Here is a 24,944-nt window from a genome sequence, read left to right on the forward strand (position 1 = left end):
TAAAATAAAAAATAACAGAAATATTTTAAGTGATAAGTTGACTGGTACACTCTATATATATATATATATATTATTCTATTTATATACACACACACACAATCGTATCTAGAATTATGTATGCCTTTAAAGTGTCTTTACTTTTCGTTAAGGAGGAAAAATACATTTTTTCCTTTTGATATTATATAATTATTGTTTATATAATCCTTTTTATTGTAATAATGTATGTAATAGTGTGTACTCTTTTTTCGATGACAATTCATAGATAAATCTTTTTCTACGAGTAGAAAAAGATCCGTTACAATCATTCTATTATCTCATACTGAAGAAAAAAAAATGAAGAAATGAAAAGAAGAAAAAAAATGATAAATTAAAATATTTTGTAAGATTTAATAAATAATGTATACCTATACGTGTGATACGCAAACAAAAAAAGAAAAAAAATAATAATTATAGAATATAGATTAATAAATAATGAAGTTTATCGTGAAGATTTCACATATGTTATGTTTATGCAAACACTTTAAGCAAAATTTAAATGTATTTTTAAATATACAATTATAAATCATCCGTCATCTAGAGTTCAAATTCATTTCAAAAACAAATCATCATCAAAAACAAATATTTCGTAATAAGATCGTACATACAACGAGATAAATATATATATATATATGTGTATAGCATAATTTTGTATAAAAAAATAATAAAAATTAAAATATAAAATTTCTTTTGTAAATAAATCTTAAATAACTAAATCATTGTTCATATCGATGACACTGCCAATATTTTATCATCTTCAGTATCCACTTGTTCTTCAACTTTGAGATTGGTTTTTGTATTCTGTTGAAAGAAAAAAAAAGAAGATATAATTACATCAAAATCTTTGATTTTCTAAATTAAAAGTATCTTCGTAATTGATCACCTGTGTTTGTTGTAAATCTTTGTTAGAAGATCTCAGGAACTTTCTTATGAATGGAGCTAATAACATAGGATCTAATTTGTTAACGTCCTCGGAAGAAATAATACTTACTATGAGACCAATACTCAAGGTAACCAAAGTACCAATTACGGTATACCATAAATAACTGATACGATACAATGCCGATAGCTCCCTGGTTATATATAATAATTGTAAGATAAATTAATCATCCATAATGGATTGTTTATAATACAAATTTTTACATAAAATGGATTACATACGGAAATAAATTCTTGTCTTCTTCGTTCAATATTGTTTCAGAAGGTGTAAATAAAAAGAGATTTTCTACTTGAGGAAATGAATACGTACATTCTTCAATGCTAACAGGTTTTTCATCGAATCTATTTAAAAATAGATATTAAATCGAATTATAAAAATGTTCTTCGTTCGTTTCTAATTACATTTTTTAAATTACTCACTTCATTCTTCCAGTAGCTATAGCTGTTTGAGCTGTTAGAGTGATCCAACTCATAAAACCACAACCAGCTAAACCACCAATGAGAGCACCCTAACAATTATTATAAACTAATGAAATAAATAAACTGTACTTTCAAGAAATATTATAAAAACAATATCAGAAATACCTTTGCATTTACCCAAGGCATTAGAACCCCCATAGTAAAAATACCAAGAGATGGACCATTTGTGATAGAATTTAGACTGACAGTTAACTTTATCGTGAATTAAAAAAGCAAAGTTAGATCACACTTCTGAATTACTTGAAATATTTTTATCAAAAGATATATCAAGTATCGTTTTCATTGATCTTTTACCTGCAAAACATGCGATCCAGTTTTTTCGACGACAAAAGCAAGAGCCACACAAATTATTCCTGTGATAATAATTATACATTTTATAATAATATCAGTGATTCTAGGAGTGAATCCTGTTTTACGAAATGGTTTAATAAAGTCTTCTAATACGACCGCTGCCATAGAGTTCAAACCAGTTGATAAAGAACTATAAATTATTGGAACAGATGATTACTGCTAAGATATTTAATTTATTTCTAATTTATATTATCAATCATCAAATGTATGTAATACCTGAGAGCAGCACTGAATACTCCAGCAACAAATAAACCAGGTAATCCAGGATAATCTCCCAAAATGTTCATAACTAAAAGAGGTAAAAGTTGATCCTTTGTACCAGCCAACTATAATTGATCGATCAACAAATTATCTCTAAAGATATTTAATAAAATAATAAAAATAATAAAAATAATATTAATTGAATTACTTTCGTGGTCAGAGGATCACATTTATAATACCAAGCATATATTAACAATCCTGCATATCCACACGTTCCCACGATTAACGAAACTCCAATAATAAAACACCAGAGTGCCCTAAAAACCAACAAGTGGCTCTTTGTTCTATACACAATTATTTAATAATTAAAAATGTTTCAACTACCTTCTAGCCGTTTGCAAAGTAGGTAGTGCGAGAAAAAGTTGAATTATGCTTTGACTGTTTGCCAAAGATTGCAACCATTGAACAAATCCTCCAATTATAAGCGACCAAACTGTATGTCTCGTCATAGGACTCCAATCTAAACTATTTTGTTTGATATAAAATAAAAATATTTGATAGATATAGAGAGCTTTATAAAATTTGAAATGTCAATATACAAACGCTGGAAATTCGAGTCTATCAGAATCCCGATTTCTTTCTAATACAACCGATAATCCATTTACATCTGAAGTGCCTTTGATCACGATCAAAAGCATCGATCCAAACATTACGAAAGCTTGAATAAAATCAGCCCAGACCACTGCTTTTAATCCACCCTACAAATAACAATCCTAAACATAATCTAAATGAACCAAATTCTCAACAACGAAAAGATATAGATTCTTACCATACAAGTATAAAAAATACAGATGATGCATACAAAAGGTGTGATGATATGGACATTAATTCCAGTCACTAAAAATGATTAATTAATAAAATATTTGCTTTGTTAGTAAAGTATTTCTTATTCAAGCATTTTAATTGATGATTACACGCACCTTGATTAAAAGCTAATGCTGGTACATAGATAACAATGGGTAGATAGACTATCTGTATAATTTCAATATGCAAGTATTAAACAGTTATTGTCAGGATAACATAGAAAGGTCTCTTACGTTTATACAAATTACTCACCATACTGATGGAAAAGAGGATAGATCCTAATAATCGTGTTCTTTTATCGAAACGTCTTTCAAGATACTCGTACGTGCTAGTGAGTTTTAAATCATGATAAACAGGTAGAAATATTTTTGACATGATAAGGCCAGTAAAAATCAATCCAAAAGAAATGAAAAGATAACTAGTACCATAAACATAAACCTCAGTTGGTATACTCAATAAAGATATACCTAACAAACAATACCCATATACTATTATAATTAACAACATTGACATAGTATAGATGATAATTTAGAAAGAAAAATTCTTGCTAACATTCTACCTGATATAAAACTGGCTATTAAACTCAAACCAATTGGAAATGCTTTCATGTTTCTACCGCCGACCAAATATTCATCCTCTCCTGAAATCTTTTTTACGAAACCAAAATAAATACCAACGAAAGCAGAAGCTGAAAGCATTAAGACGAAAACGGTATAATCCGGAATAGCAAAGGTTTGCATGGACTTGTTAATTTCTTGAACTGTCGGGATTTCTTGAACCCATTTTGTCAACAGTTCATCCGAACTGTCCTCCGAAGTCATCTTTTATCAGGACAGTATTTATATAGTTTAATAACGTCCTTTTGATATTTCTGCGCGCTCCAATAAATTTCTTTTCTTTTTTTTTTACTCACAGAAAGATGATCTTTAATACGTAGTTACATTAATTTTGATCAAAATTGTACTCCTTTTACTTTAACAACAACTTTTTGTTCATAAATATTATTTTTAATTAAATAACAATACTCATATTTCTGATGAATTATCAATTTTACAATTGTCTTCAAAATTTGTTAATTTTCTTGACAAAAGATTAGATATTATTCTTGAATATTAATAACTAAACAATGTTTGACCAATTGACAATAAAGTGAACCGAATTCTTGTAACATTGTCAAATCACTAAACTTCAAATTATGGAGGAAACCTAATCCATCCTTTGGCAAAGACGTACTAACATGTATTCCAAGCCCCAGAATAATCCAAAAGCTCTTGTGTGGTTTGGCGTTATTACATACATTAAGTTTGTGCCGTTGCGACAATTTTCTCGTTAAGCGAACAATGAGAATTAAGTACATACGCTTAAACGACTGGGGGTATTATATTCGTGGGTATCACAAGTGGATAATACGACCTAAATTTAGTAGTAGTAGTACGGGTATATATTCGGTCAGATTGGGGGGCCCACAATTCTTCCTGTTACAAGTTTTCAACATCAAAGAATAGTTAACACAATGAGCTATAAATATTCATTCGACAATAAACAACATAATGATTTGAAATCGCGGGTTAAATATGATTTAAATTTTGCGGTCCACGGCCACCCAAGGCTGTTTGACTAACGTAGTTCAACTTATTGGAAACATAATAAGAAACTCTAACCACGTTTATTTGGTTCATTTTCTTTCTATACAAATTATATATCTATAATATTTAAAAAGTTTTAATCGTTAGGTTTATATTTTCTGTTATTAAGCATCGTAAATGTACAGTAACATCGAAATTATTACGACAGCACCATATCATTTGAAGGTCATAACATCGATGGACCGCAGAGTTGCATAACTAAAAGTAATCATTCATAAAAAGACAATTATTTTTGAAAAGTATTAACAAACCTTTTAATCGATTGTTTCACAAAAAAAATATTTATAATTCTTTGTGACATAAACGAATAGGTCATAAAATTTATCTTTTTCTTTCATAGGTAATTAAAAGAAGTATCCTTTAATCTATATTTATTTAACAAATGTTGAATCTTAGAATAATGCATTAGTTAGGATAAATATATATATTTCAAAGTTCGTTATTAATGAAATATGTTTAACCCTCGTAAAATTGAGGTAATTTATCACCCATTATCACTTTTCTTTCAATTCCTTTATCTGTAATTACACCAAGACGTATAATACCACCACTGCTACCGTCACGAGACATAGCCAACGCCAATGCTGTAAAGATATTTTAGTATCACATATTTAAATAAATTCATAACCAAATCTATAAAAAAAAAAAAAATATATTCAAATTTTGTTATACTCACTATTTTGCACCAAAGTAACACATTCGTCTTTAGTCATATTTGGTTTATAATGTGCGTCAACATAGCCATAAACATATGAAGAACCTGATCCACCAATAGCAATAGGTTGTCGAACGCACATACCTCCTAGAGGAATGCTATAAACTTGTCCTCCTTTTTGATTGTCCCATCCAGCTACCAAAATTCCTGCCATCAAGGAATCTCTATAATTGTAGCACATTTCACGAAATACATTAGCAGCTGTCTCTACCAAGGGTTGTGTGCCAAGCTCCATCCTAAATAATTTCAATAAAAATTTATAAATTATATAAAATATAGAATGTATGTAAATTAAAAATTATATTCTAACCTGTGCAGACCTAAATGATATTCAACAATATCTGCAATAGCTTGGGTATCTGCAGAAGAACCAGAACGGCAGCAATAGATATAATCTGTGACTCTAGTCAACTTATCGGCAAAACGGTTGCTTATATATGAGCTGAAATGAAATGTTTAAAAATATGGTTAACTTTAAAATGTAAATAGCATAATGTGTAAAACATTTTTATTAAAATCATAATACCCTGTAGTAGCTCGTGAATCTGCACCTATGACAACACCTCCGTCAAATTCTATAGCCATTATAGAGGTCTATAATCAGAAATATAATTGTAATATAAAATTAACCAACAATTATAACTGTAACTATTGTAAATGTAACATTTATTACAATAACAATTGTAAATGTAATCATTATAACTTGTTGTTGCACAATATAGAAAATTCCATGAAATTTACATTTACATTTAAGAATATTTTTATAAATGCATTGTCATTATAACCTTTAAATAAAACAACACTTTTTAACTTACACCAGTACTTTGTTCGGAATTTAGCCAATCTGGAACTAAATTATCAGACATCGGACTCATATTATGAACGATATTATCTACTGCGTAAGCCATTTTTTAAAATATTATTTAATAGTATTTAATTGTTAATTATTAAACTCCTTCACTACTGTTGTCAAAAATGTATTCGATTCACAAAAGTAATATGCACTGAAAGTTAGAGCATGTCAATGTCATACACAATCGATATATCGATATGTAGTTTACAATCGAAATCACTTTTGCCGCACTATACAACTTCACGTCATTTAAATAATTAAAAATATGTTGTTTTTTTATATTTTTTTGTTCTATCTCTTTCTCATCTACTTTTTGTTAAACATTATGTAAAAAATAATTAATTTTTTCATTTAAAAATTAAACAATTTAGAATTATTTAACAATGAAATGTATAAAATGTCGCATGCTTGTATAATGGCAAGTAAAAATACTGTAATGTTTATATTTACGATATTGCAAATTAACAAAAAATTAATAATTACATATTTAGCCAAATAAATAAATAGGAAGAAACAAAGTTATAAGAAAAAAGTTGCAACTCATATTAAAAAGAAAAACAGAAAGGAAAGGAAAGGAAAGGAAAGGAAAGGAAAAGAAAAGAAAACATTGATCTGTGTCGAGATTTATATGAATATCTAGGACACACTTCGATTATTCTTAACGAAAAGAAGGAAATTCGTCAAATCATTGTATTCGATTATTAATTAATCTGTCTTTTATTTTTTTTTTGTCATTTCAAAAAAAGAAAAGAAAATCATATATATATATATATATATATATAAACAAATAGATATAAAATAAAATGATTATTTTCCTTATTATTAAATAGTTCTCTAAATTTGCCGATTGGTAACGCTGTTACACAAGATAGAGAATAAGGTTAAAATTTTGCGAATCGACTGAGACATCTATAATTTTAGCAAGAGAGAAATTAACGTGACTGCTACGTCGCGAGAATTAACGATAGTGCGAACGAGATTTTTCGAGTGAGAGAGAAACTTTGCTCGAGTTCGAATTCAACTGATTGATTTTTATCAATAAATTGTACTTGAAGTGTTTCGTTTGTTGAGTTAAGCCGTGAGCATGACATATTTCATGAAAAAGGCACGTGGTAACGGTCGGACGAAGAGTGTTAATAGTGATCGTGGGTAGCAGCCGGCTAAGAAATGGCAATCTCTAGTTATTTGATCTGGACTCAACGTACAAGTAGATATAATCGAAGTACGTTTAAATGTTAACGTGTGATTTTTTTATTATCGAAAAATCAATTATAAATTTAATATAAGTTTAATAATTATAATTTTACTTCTAATAGGTCGGCGAGATAACGAAGACAGTTGTGTGCAACTCGATCTGTCAAGAGGTTAGAGACTTAACCTAAAAGATAATATGTAGATTCGTAGAATTTTGTAAATCAACGGAAATAAGGCCTTATTTTTAAATCAAATGGATGAGTAACTTGCAGTATATCTTTTAATGTACACGAAATATCTTTTTTTTTTTTGTTATTGGGAAGAATATTTCTAAGTCTAATTGTTTTGATGACACTGATATATGATAGTTCATTTATTTAAAAATACTACGTACTTGCTACGTCGTCATATTTCAAATTTATGAACTACGTTAGAAAACTTAGATTCGTTGTATATAGATTGCATTTATTTATCAAAATATTAATTTAAATGACATTAAGAAATGATTACTTTATGCATATAAGGCAACATTTTTATTTTTTAATAAAAATAATTTAATAACAATTATAAATTATTTTTATAGGGCTAAAAGAAAACGTAAAAGAAGTTTTAACTAATTTGTGTCAACGACATAATGTACCAAGTGTAAAGAAGCTAGCTTATCTTAATGCTATTGTTAAATTAATTAGTGAAAATAATTTATCTGATTATGGTTACTCCATGGATGATCTATTTTGTTGGTAAGAATGCATAATTTGTTGATAATAGAATTTTATAATTTCATACTATTAGATTATATATTATTTCATTTTAAAAATGATTCTTTTTTAGTATGCGCGTAGGCCTTGTACATGAAGCAACCCAAGTACGTGCAGCAGCACTACGCGCTGTAAGGTATATGCTTAAGAAAGAACAAGATGTTATTGCTATTAATAAATTGCAATACCCATATTTTGTGGCACGTAGTATGGATGTTAATCTACGAAACGAAATGGAAAGAGTTCAAGCTCTTAGACTTGTTAGAAGAATTTTAGCTTTAGCTCCTAAACATTTCAGCCCTGTCTTAGCCAGATCTCTTATAAGTTTAACTAATGGAGGCATAGAGGAAAGAGATCGTGCATTCAGAGTATTTTTAGCTACTCTTTGCGAATTAGGAGTCTTGAATTCAAATTTGTTAATAAGTTGTGGAGGAGTTAGTGCTCTCGCACGAGCAGCTATGACTGGGCAAAGCCCTTCAATTGTCGAATCCGTCGTGGGGGTTTTGTTAAAATTATTAAATAATCCTGATACAAGAGGGAGTGTTTCCCTTTTATGTTTCGCAGCACCATATTGTGAACTACATTCTTCAAGCTCAGAAAGAACAAAAGAGGAACGAGATCAAAAATTTGCAGCAAGTAAGATGGCATTATTGAGTATATTACGCTCTTATCCAGGTGTTTTACATTTTTGTTGTCCTACCAATAATTCTGGCCTTAAAGCTATAGCAGATATCTTATACGTTGAACAGCTTGAAGTTCGTGGAGCTGTTTTGGAATTACTTTATGAATTATTGGATTTACCTTTGCCGACATGGACTGATGAACCAGATGTTGCATTGGCTGCAGTTGATCCTGGCAGAACACGAGATTCGTGGAAATTATCTGAAGGTTTTGTTGCAGCCGAAGGAAAGTTTATATTACCATCTCTTTCGTCTTGTTGGCCAAATATAACAGAAATACATTTAGCATTACTAGTGTATGCTTTATTAGAATGTGGATTACACAGAGCACTTGCAGAAACAATCGTTTCTTCCGATACTTTTATTTCTGTACGTGCAGCAGTACTATTAGGAGCATTATTGCATCTAGCACATTCTCTGCTACCTTCAGAAGTGTGTGATCTAACACCACCTTTGCCAAACTTATTGGAACATGCAAGTGCTGGTAAACATCAAGCGCTCGCCGCTGTAACAATCTTAGGACGAATGCATACAATGATGCGTCGCCGATCGACACCTGCGAGTCTCTTTCTTGATCGAATGTTACGAGCTGGTACTTGGTTGAGACCAACTTTGCCACGACGCCAACGACCATCTAGTAGACATTGGCTACGTAGAGAATCTCCAACTACACCTTTATTAAAGGATGCACAAGTCCTAAGTTCTAAGGATGCGCTGGCTTGGAATTGGCCTGTAGTAAGATCAATCCTTCGTTCCCGCGAAGATACGATAAGAATACTCCATGATTCTGATTATAGATTGTTTATAAAAAGACTCGTTCGTTATTTCAAACCATCATCGAATGCATATAGTAGAGTGGAATTGGGAACAAATGCTATTTTAGCACGAGAAGCAACTTTAGCAGGCTGCGAATTACTCAACTTTTTATTAGAGCTTCGAGAACCTGAGAATATGAAATTATTAAATGAACTGATTATGGATATTGCAGAACAAATCTCTTGTATCAGTACAGCACAGTCTGCACACGATTGCTTATTCTCACCTCGTCATATGTCTACAACCTGTTGTCAGAAATATTTCCTCTTTTTAGGACAACTGAGTCATTCTGCAAAAGGAACCGTTATTTTAAAAAGATTCAATTTATTAGAGAAATTACAAGACTTGGCTCTAGCCACCAATCATGACTGTTACGTGAAACTTATAGTTTCAAGTTTAGATTATTCGAGAGAAGGATCTAATAGAAAAGTTCTGAATAAAATTATTGCTGAAGCATCTTTAGAGAGCACACGTTTATATGCTACACAGTTCCTAAGATTGATACTCAGAGCAAGAATGTTAGATGCATACAATTGGGCGTTAACATTATTAACAGAAAGATTAATGGATACCAGTAAGGTTGTAGCACTGACTGCATTAGAGGTATTGCATGAAGTATGCGAAGAAACTGAATATTTAGAAATTTTATTACGTCAAGGAGAAAATAAAGGAAATTGGGATAAATGGTTGCAACATTTAGGAGATAAAGGGTACTTATTAAAAATAAGACTTTACTCTCTGCATGAAGGTTTCTTGTCTCTACCATCACCTTCAGAAGAATTAGAAAAATGGATTGGACCAGGAGGTTTTGCAGAGAGATATGTAGGATTAGTAGAAGGTGAAATACATGACTCTTTAACACGTCGTCAAAGAAACGAAAATGGAAGTTACCATAGAAGAACAACTAACGAATTGATAACGCCTCGTAATATATTTATTTTACCTCATTTTATAGGTCAAATAGTACGGCATGACTATGGAATGCAATTATTGCTCCGTCGAAATGTAATACAACATTATGCACGAATAATTCAAAGATTTAAAATAGATTTAGGAAGTAGAGACTCGGAATCTAATTCAAGATGTACTAAAAGTAGCCGTTTAATCATGGATGATACTTATACTATGTCAGAAGAGTCATGTATAGAGGAATTTGCTGAACCAAACCGTCTAGAAACAATTGTAGATGCTGAAACAATAGAATTATCTGACTTATCAACTCCACCAAAAGGTGAATATTTAATAGAAATACGAAGGAAGACAAGCTTAAATGATTCAAGACGTACTACTCCTGATAAAAGTTGGAGAAGTGATCTTGAGATTCGTGATGATCAGTCCATTAATTTAGAAAAACAAATATTGAAAACAAAATCTGCATTGTGGGCATTGGGACATATAGGAACATCAGCTGCAGGAGTTGAACAATTAAATCATTCAGGAATTATAGAAACGATTGCATCTATGGCTGAAACATGTCCTTATTATTCGATAAGAGCAACGGCCATGTATGCTTTAAGTCTTATTGCTACAACCCGTGCAGGCACGGATGTACTGATGACTTTCAATTGGCCAAGTGTAAGACATAGAAGAGGAGACCATTGGACGATAATTCGACCTACTATCCGCTATCCCTTACCAAGTCCCGTTCTTATTCAAAGGCATCATCGAAGTCTTAGTGATGGTAAGCCTGAATTACCTGAACCAGCAGCTCGTCGAACTAGAAATCGCTCTGAGAGTGCAGCTACGGATTTAGAAGCAAGAAGGTATAATATCAATTTTGTTTCAATACATTTTTTCTTTTTTTATTGAACCTCTAATAAACGACTTGTATCTTATTTGTAATTAGAGAAAGAGGAGAAACTCCGAGTCCACTTTCAAGTATACAAAGATTAAGTCAACAAGATGCAGAAGGGTATGCCCGTCTTCGTAATTTACAACGTTATCGTAGGCCAAGTTATTCTCAAAGTAGTTTAGAGGTGAGTATTTATAAAAAGTCATTTTATGTCATTCTTATTCTATTTAAAAATATATTTTATTATACATATTACAGATGTACAGTTTAGATGGACGACTATCGTTACAGAGCCTTTCAGAATTCGATTCATCCCATAACTGGATTACGAATAATATACTCACACATACCCCACCACCTCTTGAAAATGACAATGATAATCTATTTTATATGGGTATTTGCCTTCCTAGGAAACTCACGACTCTTTTTCCGGATCCACTTCAACCAGTAGTTACTACTACAATTGATGATACGAGTAAACCTGAAATAGGTCCTAATGAAATAGATGAAGAATCTGGATCAGAAAGTGATGCCGACACAGAACATGGTCGAGTGTGCCTTGTCTGTTACCGTGCAAAAAGTAACACTAAGGTTTTCATGGGAGAAGCAGATATAAAACTACGGAGGCAAGGATAATAATATTCTGCAGGATTTCTAATACTTGTTATTTTAAAAAGAATGAGAATATTAGCTAATTTTCTTATTGCTTAAGGTACCAGTCTATCAATATAATGCAATAGAATCTATTAAATATGTAATATTTCTTCTCTGTTGTATTTGATGCGCGAAAATTTGTTATCTTGCAGGACTCTTTAACATTTTTATGAAGAAAATGATTTATCTTTAATCATATACTTAAAAATCAATGAATTTTCATTCTTTCTATTTTTTTTCTTTCTTGTTTTATTACAATAATATAATTAATGTTTTTTGTGTGAGTAGGGAAATTCTTAGGCATACACAGCGACTTGCAAATCCTGTCTGGTACAGACATAGTAGACAAACACTTCTTAGATTAAGGCAAAGGTATCCTGAGAAATTCCAGGTAATATTTTTCTAATGTTCACATTCAGAATAATGATAATTATGTTCTAGATATATTGATCTTGTAATTTAATCAACAGGATGCTTGCTTATTCTCAGACGTAGCGTCTCGATTAGGAAGTAGTTCTTATAGAATACCAGCACGACGATTCTTACAAGAATTATTTCTAGATTCTTCGTTTGATGCGGTATGTATTAAATGTAATTTCATATATTACAAAAGAGAAATTTGTTTCATATTATATATTGTTATTATTTAAAAATTTGTTAATAATTATATCGCAATACAGCTTTATACAGAACCAGTCACCATATTAAAATTACCCGTTGGTACAGAAGAAAATCCTTTACAATCATGTGTTCCTATTATATCCGAGACTAGTCCTCAAACGTCTCATGGTCCTTCAGAAAGTAAAGTTAATGGAAGAGTTACTTTTTCCGAAATACAAGCTGCTGGACAATTAACTATAGTAACAGAAGAAGCGGCAGGTGAAACATGCACAATGAATCAACATGATAAACTCCAAGAAATTCTTCAAATATCCGAACGACGTAGTGATGAAAAAATTATTGCGGAAATTTTAAATCCTGAGGAAAGGATACGCTTGTCTAAAAGTTCTGAAAGATTATTAAAAATAGCGAGTATCAACACTGCCATAAGCCTTGAGTAGTCCTTGACTTCAATCTCACACGTGTACATTTTGTATTAAAGATAATATTGAAATATATATATATATTATATATATATAAAATAAATTACACTGCCAGAAGTCAGCATCAAATTGTATAAGCATATTATTTTACCTTAAAACAATAAAAAGAAAGAAAGGTATTTTTAAGATTGATACTATAACTGTATAGGAAAGTTTGGTAACTCTCATTTGAGTTACTTTTTTATTATGCAATGCACTGGAACGGTATTTTTAATGTTTTACAAGTGAATGAAAGAATATTTAAGAAAAAATAAAAATAAATTATGTTTCATTTTTTATGAGTTCTATGGCATAGGAAATACTGCTTTAAATTTCATTTAAATATTTGAATATAATTTTTTTTTAAATAAAAAACTTGAAAAGAGAGAGAAGCGAGTTCTAGCATCTTTTATTTTCATAAAAAGACATTGTTTATATTTATTACTTTTTCTTCCTTTGATCAAATTGATCTACGATGTAACCAACGCTACCACGAGGGAATATACAACGCCAAAATACATGAGTTATCTTATGATAAAACGTTGCATTCTTAACCTAACTTAATCTAACTACTGCTACTACTTTCCCCACTACCATCCGATTTTCTCTTAATCTAGTATTTTAGTCAATTCTAGTAACACTAGATGTGAATTCAAAATATTATAGTATCGTTGTCGCTGTCAGTACGTTGAACGAATTTTACTTCTATTTTATATTGTTTATTTAAATCAGTATAAAATGTCGGATGGAGAAGATGATTTTATGTGCGAAGAAGAAGAAGACTATGGATTAGTAAGTATTTTTGTTTGAAAATTAAACTTCTAGCATGATCGTTCTGTATAAAGCTTATTTTAGGTTATGTTTTTAGTATGCATTTTACGTAGCTAATTGATGAGAAATTATTTAACAGACTAATTTGTAAACTTATGTTTATTATAGGAATATTCAGAAGATTCTAATTCAGAACCTGATGTCGATTTGGAGAATCAATATTATAATAGCAAAGCATTAAAAGAAGATGATCCAAAAGCTGCATTGCAGAGTTTTCAGAAAGTTTTAGATTTGGAAGGAGGAGAAAAAGGAGAATGGGGTTTCAAAGCTTTGAAACAAATGATCAAAATTAATTTTAAATTGGTATATCAAAATTTGATTACAATGATATTAATAACAGGTTAGTTAGTATTAATTTATTAAATAATTGTTTATGTATTACAGTCCAATTACAAAGAAATGATGGCGAGGTATAAGCAATTATTAACTTATATTAAAAGTGCTGTAACGAGAAATCATTCAGAAAAATCTATTAATTCGATACTCGATTATATAAGTACATCAAAAAATGTAAGTATTTAAAATAAAAGTTAAATAAATGAATTATATTCAATGTAATAAGTTAAATAATTATAATTATATTCATTTGTTATTTACAATAGATGGAACTATTGCAAGATTTTTACGAAACTACTTTAGATGCATTGAAAGATGCGAAAAATGATAGATTATGGTTTAAAACTAATACGAAGTTAGGAAAGTTATATTTTGATCGTTCTGATTTTAATAAATTAGCCAAAATATTGAAGCAGCTTCATCAAAGTTGTCAGGTATGTATTTTTTGTCAGAGTGTTTCTTGATTTGGGGTAACCATTTTGACTGTGATCTTTGTATATATAAAAAAATAATATATATATTTTTTTAGACTGATGACGGGGAAGATGATTTAAAAAAAGGAACACAACTTTTAGAAATATATGCTTTAGAAATTCAGATGTATACTGCACAAAAAAATAACAAAAAACTAAAAACTTTGTACGAGCAAAGCCTTCATATTAAAAGTGCTATACCACATCCATTAATAATGGGAGTTATCAGAGGTTAGTCTTTTACTGTATAATGAGTTAAATATGAATTTTTTAAATATGATCTTGTATAGTATAAATTGTATGTTCAATTTTTTTTAGAATGTGGAGGAAAAATGCATTTAAGAGAAGGAGAATTTGAAAGAGCACACACAGATTTTTTCGAAGCTTTTAAAAATTACGATGAATCAGGATCTCCAAGACGTACAACGTGTTTAAAATATTTAGTATTAGCAAATATGTAAGTAAAAAATAGAAATCTATATTTCTTAAAACAAAATATTTTGTCTTTAAAAATGTTATATTTAAAATAACATTTTACAATTTTTAGGTTAATGAAATCTGGAATTAATCCATTTGATTCGCAAGAAGCCAAACCATACAAAAATGATCCAGAAATTCTAGCAATGACAAATTTAGTTGTTAGTTATCAAAACAATGATATTAATCAATTCGAATTGATTTTGAAACAAAATAGAAATAATATTATGGATGATCCATTTATTCGAGAGCATATTGAGGATTTATTACGAAATATTCGCACTCAAGTATGGCATTTATATATCAAAATTAGATTTTGATCAATAATTTAATAATACTTTTTATTTTATTAGGTTCTTATTAAACTAATAAAGCCTTATACAAGGATCCATATACCTTTCATAAGTAAAGAATTGAACATAGATGTATCAGAAGTGGAAAGTCTTCTTGTATCCTGCATTCTTGATAGTACCATACATGGACGAATTGATCAGGTATAAAAGTTATTTTAAAAAATAAAAATTGAAAGGAATATCTGAATATTTATTCAAAAATATTATAGGTGAACCAGGTCCTTGAATTGGATAAAAAATCCGTTTGTGCCGCTCGCTATAATGCTTTAGATAAATGGACCAGTCAATTACAATCATTACATGTAGCTATTGTAAACAAAATGTCTTGAATAACATGACATGTCATATTAAAAGTCATTAATATTATTGTGTATAGTATATCATAAACAAACATCTGTCATTAAGTAAAAAAATAAAATCTATTGTGATATGTTCAAAAATTAGAATATTTTATATATATTTATATATATATATATATATAATTACTTTGATAAGAACAATTAATTCTAGTCGATTTAGTTTATAAAAGTTTACAATTTATACAGATTGTAAAACAAAATCAATTAAAAGATATAAAAAGCGAAAGATTTAAACAATGTACTTCGATAATTCACTTTTAGTAGGATTAATCCAATATGGGTTAATAAATACTCTATTGGTAAAGTAGAATCTTCTTGCCGATTATAGTCGGCACCCGTCCGTATACCCAGGTCATCACATAGATGCCGATTATAGTTGGCCCTCAAAAAGGTTAATAACAGATTTAAAAAAAAACTCAAAAAAAAAAAATAATATCTTATTTTAATGTGCTTGTAGAGAACTGTATTATCAATTAAAAAATATAGAAATAAAGTATTAATTTTTTAACAACGCGGTCGATAATAGATAAAAACACGAAACCGCTTGTACCATTTAGTAATAATCTAGTTCGGTCTCTACCTATTATTGCATAATGTAGCCTTATCAAATATTGTTTTGTCCAAATATAATGTTTTTTAAGCTCCGCCCTCAAGTTACATCTCAATGTTACATATATGCTTTTCAATTTATCACAGTCGTGTAGTTTTACTGATAACGTGAAGTCAAGTCACTTGGAAGTATATTATATAAACATTGTTATTTTATATATTAAATAGATACGCATCAGAATTTATTTATAGTTTTATTTTAAATGAGACCATAAAACATCTTTTATTATATACATAACGTGTATAATTGTAATTAAAAAGAAAAAAGAAAAGAATTCTTAATTCAATCACATGGATACTAATCAAGCTAGTGAAACTTTTGATTCAAAGGGTATGTAATAATATTATATTATTGTATTATTATAATTAATTTCTATAATTCATTAGAATAATATTCATTTGTAGATCATCAACACATACGTTATAATCCTTTGAAAGGAGAATGGGTGTTAGTATCTCCACATCGTATGAAACGACCTTGGGGAGGTCAAATAGAACCAAGTATGGATGAAGAACTTCCTGAATATGATCCTAATAATCCACTTTGTCCAGGAAATGTTAGAGCTAATGGAGAGGTAATTTCATAATATTATGATTTATTTCAACAACAATGATATTTAATATTCGTAATATAATTTTAGGTAACTCCTGTTTATGAACAAACTTTTTCATTTGCGAATGATTTTCCTGCATTATTAGAAACAGTACCTTCTCCTCCAAAATCCGATGATGAATTGTTTCAAATTGAAGCTGCTAGAGGAACATGCAGGGTAATGTGTTTTCATCCAAAGTCAAACGTTACTATAGCACTTATGAAAGTTGAAGATATCGAAGCAGTAATTAAAAAGTAAGAATATATATATATATTATATTATATATAATAAAATCTTAAGAAAGTTATATCATGTTTAAACAATTTGCAGAATTTTTATATAATATTATTTTTTATATAAAAATAGATGGATATACGAAATACTTGAGTTAGGTAAGCAATGGACTTGGGTTCAAATATTTGAAAATCGTGGAGCATTAATGGGATGTAGCAATGCACATCCCCATTGTCAAATTTGGTCTAGTTCTTTTTTACCAAACGAAGCTAGAATAAAAGATAAATATTTAGCTGATTATTATAATCGTAATAGAAAACCTCTTTTAATCGATTATATGCAAAAAGAAATTTTGAAAAAGGTAAGTAAAAGTATAACACACATAATGAATGTTGAATATTTTGAATATTAGATGGGATTTGTTATAATACAAATTTATAGAAATGAATTTGAAATTCGATATATTTTAGGAACGCATTGTATTAGAAAATCGTGATTGGATAGTAATTGTACCATTCTGGGCAGTATGGCCTTATGAGACCATGGTACTTCCAAAGCATCAAGTAACAAGAATGCAAGATTTATCAAAAAGTCAACAAGAATCATTAGCAGTTATAATGAAACAATTATGCATAAGATATGATAACTTATTTCAGTGTTCTTTCCCATATTCTATGGGATGGCATGGTAATTATTTAATTTTATTATATTTTTTTAAATAAATATTTGTACGTAATAATTATATAACAATTAAAGGTGCCCCAACTGGTGAATATATAAAACAAGATTATCCATATTGGACATTTCATGGAATTTATCTACCTCCATTATTGCGTTCAAGTACGATCAAAAAACATATGGTTGGATATGAATTACTTGCCCAAGTACAACGAGATTTAACTCCGGAACAAGCAGCGAGTAAATTAAGAAGTTTAAGTGATATCCATTACAGATATCCAGAAACAAGTTTATCAGCAGAAGAATTAGTAAAATACAATTGAATATTTTTCTCATGATTTTTTTTGTAGTATATGTGTTTATTTTAGAAAAAATAATATTTTTATATAAATTATGTAAAAACATATGTATTATATATAAATATATACATATATATGCTTTAGTTTGCTGTATTTATAGCATGGGAGGTGACAGGAAAGTGTTTTTAAGCTCGTGTAAGTAAAACAAATCATGAAAATTAAAAAATGTGTTATAAAACAATCTTTATAGTAACAGAATAAAAGAATATATTTTTAATTATTAATTGATTCGTGTATTTTTTTATATTACCTCTTTCTGCCTTTAGAACGTTGAAGTTTGGACGATTAAGTTCTTATAATCAGGCACTTGAAAAAACGTATAAGGTAATCCAATCTTTTTTCATTGTATTTAATGTCCAGTCATGATTCCAAAGATCTCCAGAAAAATTCAGCTAAGTAGATTTATATCATTAGAAGAAAAATGATAAGTTCTTGATCGGTTAAAATCTGTTGACAGTTAACATCTTTATGAAAGAAATTTAACATAAATGAATCAACAATTCGTACAATTAGGAGTAATAATTATTTTAGTTATAAAATATTTTTACTAATTATTTATTTAATTACTTAAAGTCTTTTTTTTTGCGCTCGTGGATTTGTATAACGTGAAATTCGTATAACGCAGAACGTACATCTCGCGTTATAAGGGGTCCTACTACAATTAATAAATAGGGAATGTTGAATCAATTTTATTGCTCCAGGCATGGATCCCTCCAATGATGTCTTTAATATTTACATGACTATCTTTAAATATCTTTTGAAGGTGTTGTACTGCTTTCTGTGAGTCATTTCCTCTTCTACATAAAACATAAACTAGAAAAAAAAAGAAAATTATTGATTCTGCAGTCAAAATTTAGTGTTAATATATATATTAATGTATTTAAAAATATTTATTTATTCTATACCTTTCGATATTGTTTTTCCATTGTCTTGCTTGTCAATTTCAGTTTTTATTTGTTTAGTACCATTATCCTTGAAAATTTCATACAGTGGAATATTTATAGAATTTTTCAAACGACAAATTTGAAATTCTTCGGGTGAACGTACATCAATTAATAAATGATCTTCCGTATTAAATTTTGTTATATGATGATATGTTTCAACTGTAATTCTGTCTTCACTTTTAAGTATATTTAAATTAGGATCTTTATCATTAGCTTTTGAGCCACAAAACTGTTCATAATCAATTAATTCTTTTATAATTGGATTTTTTCCACATATAGCACAATCTGGATTTTTCATACGTAAAGTAAAATTACGAAATCGTGTTTCAATTCCATCAAATATTAACAAGCGACCAGAAAGTGTTTCAGGCATGTCAAGAATTACTTTAATAGCTTCTACTGCTTGTAAAACACCGATTGTTCCAACAGCTAAAAATAATAGATTATTAAATGGTAACTGTCTTAAATACTATAATAAGATACTTTAATTAAAAAATAATAACCTGCTCCAAGTACACCGCTATCACCACAATTAGTTACTGTTTCAGGAGATGGCGGTTCAGGAAAGATACATCGGTAACAAGGACCATTATAATTAAATACAGACAAGTGTCCTTCAAAACGTAACGCTGATCCAGAGATCAAAGGTTTTTTACTTAAAACACATGCGTCATTTAATAAATAACGAGTTGCTACATTGTCTGTTGCATCCAATACAATATCATATGATTCTATAATTTTTAAAGCATTGCTACTGTCCAGCTGAAGTTTATAAGGAGTAACTTCAGTATAACTATTTAACCTACAAGTACATAAATAGGAAGTAAATAATAATTATTCACTTCAAAACACATTGAAGTTATTAATTGCAATAAAAGTGAAAGTTACAGAAGAAGAAGAAGAAAATAATGATCATATACTTATTAAGAAATTCTGCAGCTGCAGTTACTTTAGGCATTCCAATAGTTCCTTCCGTAAACAACACCTGTCTGTGTAAATTATTAATTTCAATATTATCATAATCTACAAGTCCAATATGTCCAATACCACTGCATGTTAAATATAATGCAGAAGGACAACCTAATCCACCTATTCCAACGATAAGTACCGAGGATTCCTTTATTTTCTTTTGTCCTAAAATATCAATAACATAGAAACATGATAGAAAAGTATACTAAACATTCTTTATTACCTGTTACACCAATTTGTGGCAAAAAAATTTGCCTGCTATATCTACTAATTTCATCATTATTTAAACCATAGTCACGTGGGATTTGTTTTGTGCGCCTTATATAAGCTAATGCAGTTTCCTTCTCATGTAAAAGCTCACGTAATTTAGCAATCTCATTTATCAATTCTTCCTCGTCCATGTCTCTATTATATACAGCTAATAATAGAAAGAAAATTCAATGAATATAATCTCTTCGAATCAGCGTATCTATTTCACAAGTTATTTTTGTGTTTATTATATACAGTGTATATGAAGTGAGAGAATCATAGAACCCAGATTCTAATTTGAGCTTTAACCTACTACTATCTTAGTTCTATATTTATACAGTTAGATGGTGCAACGATACATTGGTGTGATTGTCTCTTGAATGTGTACGTATATGTATTTGATTTGTGATCTGTCATAATAAATTCGTATTTAGTTAATCTTGTGTATTTTCGAAGAAAATTAAAGTCCAAAAAGATTTTTCTTTTAAATCTATAATAACAATTCTAAAACATATTTTTAACAGATATTTTGTAAAATGTTGCTATAATTATATACAATATAATACTTGTAATTTAAAGTAAATACAAATACAACAAAAGAACTTATCAGCGCGCCATCTGAGCGTATAAAAACTAAATTAAAATAGTAGGCAAGTTTTTGATATTGGAACACGGAAGTTCTTGAAATGATCTTTTATGCCCAAACCTTTTTGTGGTGTGGCGTAACATTTAATAATTGAGCTAGACAAGTTTATAAAACGTTACGAGAGAGAAAGAAAATACATTTTTTAATTATACAAAACAATAGCTTGAAGTTTTTTTGTTACTTTACACGAGAAAACATAATAATCTTGATAAATATCACAAATAAATATTGACGTGTAAATGCGATAGAAAAAATTTTTCTATAGAAAAAGAATGATATATACAATTATAAGATCTGCGTATTTACTCGTACAGTGACGTGCGCAATAGAGACGGCACGATGAGCAAAGGTAGTAGGAAGTTGACGATTGATGTCACGGTCAGCTGAACTTTAGTTATTCTGACAAGTGTGCGCACGAGAAGATGAACACCTTTTAAAGAAAGGAAACGTGCATTTGGGACAAAAGTTTTATTTTTTTTTTGCTTTCCCCCTCTCTCTCTACTATCGAGATGGTGGAACCAATTTTTGATTATCAATTTCGGCTAATATTGATTGGCGACAGTACGGTCGGAAAGAGTTCTCTTCTTAAATATTTCACCGATGGGAAGTTCGCAGAGGTATATACGATGCATCTTTATCCACTGTGGTTGTATTTTAATAAATGTGAAGTTATCGGATATGCTTAGTTACGCCACATTGTTGGCGTCATTATTCTGTACAATTTTTTTATTTCTATATATTATTTTTATCATGAACGTTATTCCGCGCGCGTCGCAATAAGTTATAATCTAATCTTCATTACATACTATATATTGTTTTCACATAACATTGATCAGGGTTGAAAATCATTTATTTAAATGATTATGTGATTTTAATCGTTAGTGATGAAAAACTTAATAGTAAGAACAAACGTCATAAGAGATGCATAGATTGATTCATCAAACTGTCATCATATATTCAATACATTCAACATGTTTTTGTTACTAGAATTATATATTGTATTAGTGATTTATGAATTTGTTGTTTTTAGCTCTCCGATCCAACTGTTGGCGTAGACTTTTTTGCACGTTTAATGGAAGTTAAAGATGGCACGAGAATAAAATTACAATTATGGGATACTGCTGGACAAGAAAGATTTAGGTAAATAATTCATTATAAATAACATATATCTATGTGTATATGATGCTTTTTTCCCACGTCTTTGTTGTTTTATTTTACTCATAAATCTCTTCATAAAATACCATTCCAAAAATTGCATTATTTTTGACTTTAGGTCTATAACAAAATCTTACTATAGAAATTCTGTTGGAGCACTACTTGTATATGATGTATGCAACAGAACTAGCTTTGAACATATTCCTCAATGGATGATGGAAGCACGTAGACACATTGAACCGCATCGTCCTGTATTTGCATTAGTAGGTTGTAAATTGGATCTGGTAACAAATGGTGGCAGAAGAGAAGTATCAAGAGAAGAAGCTAGGGCTTTTGCCGATCAACATGGTGTACATCATATAGAAACTAGTGCAAAAACAGGAGTCAATGTTGAAGAAGCATTTCGAACAGTTACTCAGGAAGTTTATAATAGAATACAGACTGGTGAATATAAAGTAGAAGATGGTTGGGATGGTATTAAAACTGGATTTGCAAGACCTGGTGGCTTGGACTTTAATCTAGTCGAAGCAGAGCCTGCAAAGTCTTCGTGTTGTTAAATTAAGAATTCAATTGGTTTATCAAAAAATAACAAATTATTTTATAATAAGAAATCAATTGTGTTGAAACTTCATTTAAGACTGCTTACAATTTACATCTAATAAATAATTTTCATTTTATTCACCGAACAATTCATAATCGACATATTTATATAAAATTATATAAGATATGACAAATGTAAAAATATGGGAACTAATTCATAGACATTCAACACAATTGATTTACATCCAAGGAATGTAGTAGAAAATTAAATACATCTAGCGAATTATTATTTAGATTTTTTGTACCATAATGTATGATGAATATTGTATATTCCAAACATTTTTTAACATTGTTATAATAGTAATAAACAAAATGCTCTGAGTAGATATATACAATTTTCACTGCATTCTTTGTTTTAAATAACAGACTAATAATTATACATATTAAAAATTATTCATAACATGAGAGATAGAATTTTTTGTATATAGTTTGTATAAATAAAAAAAAAAAAATATATAAGTAATTAAAAATTAAGGTAGGATTGTCTTTTTTATTTCATTTGAAAACTAAAAAATATGTAATACTTTCTGAGTCACTTTTGTAGTGATGTATTCTTATAATAATGTACTACAAGTTTTACGTATACTATTATGAAAATACTGTGTTATATAACGGCTGTGCTCTTTGTTAAAAAAACAATTTTATTCATAAAATATTAAAAAACAAACTGTTATTAAATTACATTTCTGAAAATAGTTTAAATTTATAATATATTGCGTTAAATTATTGACATGAATATATGTTTAAAATATCTGTAATGTGTAAAATAGAACTCATTAAATTCATTGCGTAAAATAATAAAGAAAAAACACAAAATTGGTTTTGTTCATATTACAGTCTTTTTATTGAATGTTTTTAAACTTACAATAGCAAATTATATATCTCATATATAAGAAATCAGATAGATTTTAGACTATATATTAAAAATTTCATTTTAATCTGTATATTAAAAAATTTGTTATTAACTGATTCATGAATTTCTTCTTGTAATAAAAATAAAAAAAAATTGTATATATATTAAAAATTTGTAGTACAATATATTTACGAAAACGTTATTGTCATGACAAAATAATGTAATTGATGTCTGATTATTTATTGGTACAATATGTGAAGTGTTTTTCATCATTATATAAAATAATAATAGAAAATATTTATTTATTATATCATGTTTATAAATCATACAAAAAATTAAGAAAATATAATGTTATATAATTTCCTGAGTAAATAATTCACTGTTAATTATGAATTAATTTCATAAAAATTTACTACATGCTAATATAATAAACATAATTATTTTTTTGAGTTATGTTTAACAAATTCGTAAAATATCATGTAATAAATATTATGGCTTTGTATTCTGATGTAAATATAACTTTAATACTATAAATTTTTGTTTATATGTTTTACAACATATTCATTTAAGGGGGTCATCCCATGTGACGGCCTGTTTTTTAGGGATTTTTTAGGATTTTTTTTTCTACGACCAGTAAATAGATAGATCTTTAAGTTTATTATCATTTATTAACATATATTTCGACAGTATAAATATAAATTTTAAGCTAAAAATATTGTGTAGAACTTGAGTTACAGCATTCTGAACACCTCCGCCTCGAAAAAATGAGCTCGCACTTCCTCCACGATTCCGACTGATTGGCTTATCTGAAACGAAAAAAAAAACGGCATTCTAATCTGTAAGCCTAAATGCACGGAATGGACTATTATCAAATGAATATACAAAAAATTGGACTTTTGGTAGACATTTGAAATAAAAGTTGCGAATTTTGCGGTTTTTTTTGGTTTTTTGCTATAAAAAATCGAAATTTTGGAAATTTTCGATTGATAATACTTCATTCCATGCGTTTACATATGTTGAGTGTGCCCTATAAATTTCAAGTCATTCGGTCAAGCCGTTTTTGAGATACGATGGAGGAAAGTTTGAAAAACACAGTTTGAGAAAAACGCGTTTAAAGTTTCAAGTCCATTTAAAACTATGAAAATCTCAACTTACCCTCAATTGG

The 24,944-nt window shown here is 29.0% G+C and overlaps 7 protein-coding genes across 11 annotated transcripts; 4 read left to right on the forward strand and 3 right to left on the reverse strand.

Moving 5' to 3' along the window:
* Positions 1-519: 519 nt before the first annotated feature.
* On the reverse strand, positions 520-4,087 carry LOC107073203 (sodium-coupled monocarboxylate transporter 1). 2 transcript variants are annotated; one of them, XM_015333747.2, is made up of 14 exons: positions 3,431-4,087; positions 3,124-3,338; positions 2,988-3,039; positions 2,837-2,904; positions 2,611-2,765; positions 2,392-2,532; positions 2,216-2,324; positions 2,023-2,132; positions 1,750-1,936; positions 1,561-1,647; positions 1,396-1,484; positions 1,198-1,317; positions 920-1,109; positions 520-837 (listed from the first exon to the last, which is right to left on the reverse strand). In XM_015333747.2, exons 1-14 carry the CDS (start codon positions 3,690-3,692, stop codon positions 760-762), a joined length of 1,863 nt encoding a protein of 620 aa, XP_015189233.2. In that variant the 5' UTR covers positions 3,693-4,087; the 3' UTR covers positions 520-759. The 2 variants fall into 2 exon arrangements, with proteins under 2 accessions (XP_015189233.2, XP_089026336.1); XM_089170210.1 differs by having other exon boundaries at positions 3,424-3,560.
* Positions 4,088-4,871: 784 nt separating this feature from the next.
* Positions 4,872-6,258, reverse strand: Prosbeta1 (proteasome beta1 subunit). Its single transcript, XM_015333748.2, has 5 exons — positions 6,048-6,258; positions 5,759-5,826; positions 5,543-5,674; positions 5,194-5,468; positions 4,872-5,101 (listed from the first exon to the last, which is right to left on the reverse strand). Exons 1-5 carry the CDS (start codon positions 6,138-6,140, stop codon positions 4,974-4,976), a joined length of 696 nt encoding a protein of 231 aa, XP_015189234.1. The 5' UTR covers positions 6,141-6,258; the 3' UTR covers positions 4,872-4,973.
* A 674-nt stretch (positions 6,259-6,932) lies between these two features.
* On the forward strand, positions 6,933-13,151 carry rictor (rapamycin-insensitive companion of Tor). The gene is made up of 9 exons (XM_015333741.2): positions 6,933-7,307; positions 7,402-7,449; positions 7,863-8,019; positions 8,111-11,296; positions 11,380-11,509; positions 11,584-11,951; positions 12,268-12,370; positions 12,450-12,557; positions 12,660-13,151. Exons 1-9 carry the CDS (start codon positions 7,253-7,255, stop codon positions 13,038-13,040), a joined length of 4,536 nt encoding a protein of 1,511 aa, XP_015189227.2. The 5' UTR covers positions 6,933-7,252; the 3' UTR covers positions 13,041-13,151.
* A 144-nt stretch (positions 13,152-13,295) lies between these two features.
* alien (COP9 signalosome complex subunit 2 alien) lies at positions 13,296-15,897 on the forward strand. Its single transcript, XM_015333742.2, has 9 exons — positions 13,296-13,853; positions 14,001-14,195; positions 14,277-14,402; positions 14,495-14,662; positions 14,758-14,932; positions 15,020-15,158; positions 15,249-15,465; positions 15,532-15,672; positions 15,741-15,897. The coding sequence occupies exons 1-9, from the start codon at positions 13,800-13,802 to the stop codon at positions 15,858-15,860; spliced, it is 1,335 nt and encodes a 444-aa protein (XP_015189228.1). The 5' UTR covers positions 13,296-13,799; the 3' UTR covers positions 15,861-15,897.
* Positions 15,898-16,521: 624 nt separating this feature from the next.
* Galt (Galactose-1-phosphate uridylyltransferase) lies at positions 16,522-18,587 on the forward strand. The gene is made up of 6 exons (XM_015333746.2): positions 16,522-16,830; positions 16,905-17,074; positions 17,141-17,346; positions 17,459-17,687; positions 17,797-18,013; positions 18,083-18,587. Exons 1-6 carry the CDS (start codon positions 16,791-16,793, stop codon positions 18,325-18,327), a joined length of 1,107 nt encoding a protein of 368 aa, XP_015189232.1. The 5' UTR covers positions 16,522-16,790; the 3' UTR covers positions 18,328-18,587.
* Positions 18,588-18,696: 109 nt separating this feature from the next.
* Positions 18,697-21,370, reverse strand: Uba4 (Ubiquitin-like activating enzyme 4). 3 transcript variants are annotated; one of them, XR_001476698.2, is made up of 6 exons: positions 20,500-20,886; positions 20,228-20,441; positions 19,811-20,109; positions 19,269-19,736; positions 18,931-19,176; positions 18,697-18,810 (listed from the first exon to the last, which is right to left on the reverse strand). XR_001476698.2 is itself a non-coding variant. In XM_015333743.2 (6 exons), exons 1-5 carry the CDS (start codon positions 20,675-20,677, stop codon positions 19,025-19,027), a joined length of 1,311 nt encoding a protein of 436 aa, XP_015189229.1. In that variant the 5' UTR covers positions 20,678-20,889; the 3' UTR covers positions 18,697-18,810; positions 18,996-19,024. The 3 variants fall into 3 exon arrangements, 2 of the variants coding, with proteins under 2 accessions (XP_015189229.1, XP_089026337.1); XM_015333743.2 differs by having other exon boundaries at positions 18,996-19,176; positions 20,500-20,889; XM_089170211.1 differs by lacking the exon at positions 18,697-18,810 and adding an exon at positions 21,232-21,370 and having other exon boundaries at positions 18,903-19,176; positions 20,500-20,694.
* Positions 21,371-21,651: 281 nt separating this feature from the next.
* LOC107073198 (RAS oncogene family member Rab39) lies at positions 21,652-24,318 on the forward strand. Of its 2 annotated transcripts, none has more exons than XM_015333739.2 (3): positions 21,652-21,788; positions 22,202-22,311; positions 22,445-24,318. In XM_015333739.2, exons 1-3 carry the CDS (start codon positions 21,681-21,683, stop codon positions 22,881-22,883), a joined length of 657 nt encoding a protein of 218 aa, XP_015189225.1. In that variant the 5' UTR covers positions 21,652-21,680; the 3' UTR covers positions 22,884-24,318. The 2 variants fall into 2 exon arrangements, with proteins under 2 accessions (XP_015189225.1, XP_015189226.1); XM_015333740.2 differs by lacking the exon at positions 21,652-21,788 and adding an exon at positions 21,912-22,070.
* Positions 24,319-24,944: the final 626 nt, after the last annotated feature.

This window comes from Polistes dominula, unplaced genomic scaffold, assembly GCF_049000335.1.
Source record: "Polistes dominula isolate Pdom_NZ unplaced genomic scaffold, Pdom_raw_medaka contig_15, whole genome shotgun sequence".
In the NCBI taxonomy this organism is placed as follows: domain Eukaryota; kingdom Metazoa; phylum Arthropoda; class Insecta; order Hymenoptera; family Vespidae; genus Polistes; species Polistes dominula.

Excerpts from the sequence above, each read along its gene's own strand:
- LOC107073203 (XM_015333747.2), bottom strand. The coding sequence starts at position 3,692 with ATGACTTCGGAGGACAGTTCGGATGAACTGTTGACAAAATGGGTTCAA. Across the intron at positions 3,040-3,123 it reads TCCTCTTTTCCATCAGTATG|ATAGTCTATCTACCCATTGT; the intron begins GTGAGTAATTTG and ends GAAATTATACAG. Across the intron at positions 1,937-2,022 it reads GTATTCAGTGCTGCTCTCAG|TTCTTTATCAACTGGTTTGA; the intron begins GTATTACATACA and ends AATAATTTATAG.
- Prosbeta1 (XM_015333748.2), bottom strand. The coding sequence starts at position 6,140 with ATGGCTTACGCAGTAGATAATATCGTTCATAATATGAGTCCGATGTCT. Across the intron at positions 5,675-5,758 it reads GATTCACGAGCTACTACAGG|CTCATATATAAGCAACCGTT; the intron begins GTATTATGATTT and ends ATTTCATTTCAG. Across the intron at positions 5,469-5,542 it reads TATCATTTAGGTCTGCACAG|GATGGAGCTTGGCACACAAC; the intron begins GTTAGAATATAA and ends GAAATTATTTAG.
- rictor (XM_015333741.2), top strand. The coding sequence starts at position 7,253 with ATGGCAATCTCTAGTTATTTGATCTGGACTCAACGTACAAGTAGATAT. Across the intron at positions 11,297-11,379 it reads ACGGATTTAGAAGCAAGAAG|AGAAAGAGGAGAAACTCCGA; the intron begins GTATAATATCAA and ends ATTTGTAATTAG. Across the intron at positions 11,952-12,267 it reads GCAGATATAAAACTACGGAG|GGAAATTCTTAGGCATACAC; the intron begins GCAAGGATAATA and ends TTGTGTGAGTAG.
- alien (XM_015333742.2), top strand. The coding sequence starts at position 13,800 with ATGTCGGATGGAGAAGATGATTTTATGTGCGAAGAAGAAGAAGACTAT. Across the intron at positions 13,854-14,000 it reads AAGAAGAAGACTATGGATTA|GAATATTCAGAAGATTCTAA; the intron begins GTAAGTATTTTT and ends TGTTTATTATAG. Across the intron at positions 15,159-15,248 it reads TATTTAGTATTAGCAAATAT|GTTAATGAAATCTGGAATTA; the intron begins GTAAGTAAAAAA and ends TACAATTTTTAG.
- Galt (XM_015333746.2), top strand. The coding sequence starts at position 16,791 with ATGGATACTAATCAAGCTAGTGAAACTTTTGATTCAAAGG. Across the intron at positions 16,831-16,904 it reads TGAAACTTTTGATTCAAAGG|ATCATCAACACATACGTTAT; the intron begins GTATGTAATAAT and ends ATTCATTTGTAG. Across the intron at positions 18,014-18,082 it reads ATATTCTATGGGATGGCATG|GTGCCCCAACTGGTGAATAT; the intron begins GTAATTATTTAA and ends TAACAATTAAAG.
- Uba4 (XM_015333743.2), bottom strand. The coding sequence starts at position 20,677 with ATGGACGAGGAAGAATTGATAAATGAGATTGCTAAATTACGTGAGCTT. Across the intron at positions 19,737-19,810 it reads TAGCGGTGTACTTGGAGCAG|CTGTTGGAACAATCGGTGTT; the intron begins GTTATTATTTTT and ends TATTATTTTTAG. Across the intron at positions 19,177-19,268 it reads TGGAAAAACAATATCGAAAG|TTTATGTTTTATGTAGAAGA; the intron begins GTATAGAATAAA and ends TTTTTTTTCTAG.
- LOC107073198 (XM_015333739.2), top strand. The coding sequence starts at position 21,681 with ATGGTGGAACCAATTTTTGATTATCAATTTCGGCTAATATTGATTGGC. Across the intron at positions 21,789-22,201 it reads CCGATGGGAAGTTCGCAGAG|CTCTCCGATCCAACTGTTGG; the intron begins GTATATACGATG and ends TGTTGTTTTTAG. Across the intron at positions 22,312-22,444 it reads GCTGGACAAGAAAGATTTAG|GTCTATAACAAAATCTTACT; the intron begins GTAAATAATTCA and ends TTTTGACTTTAG.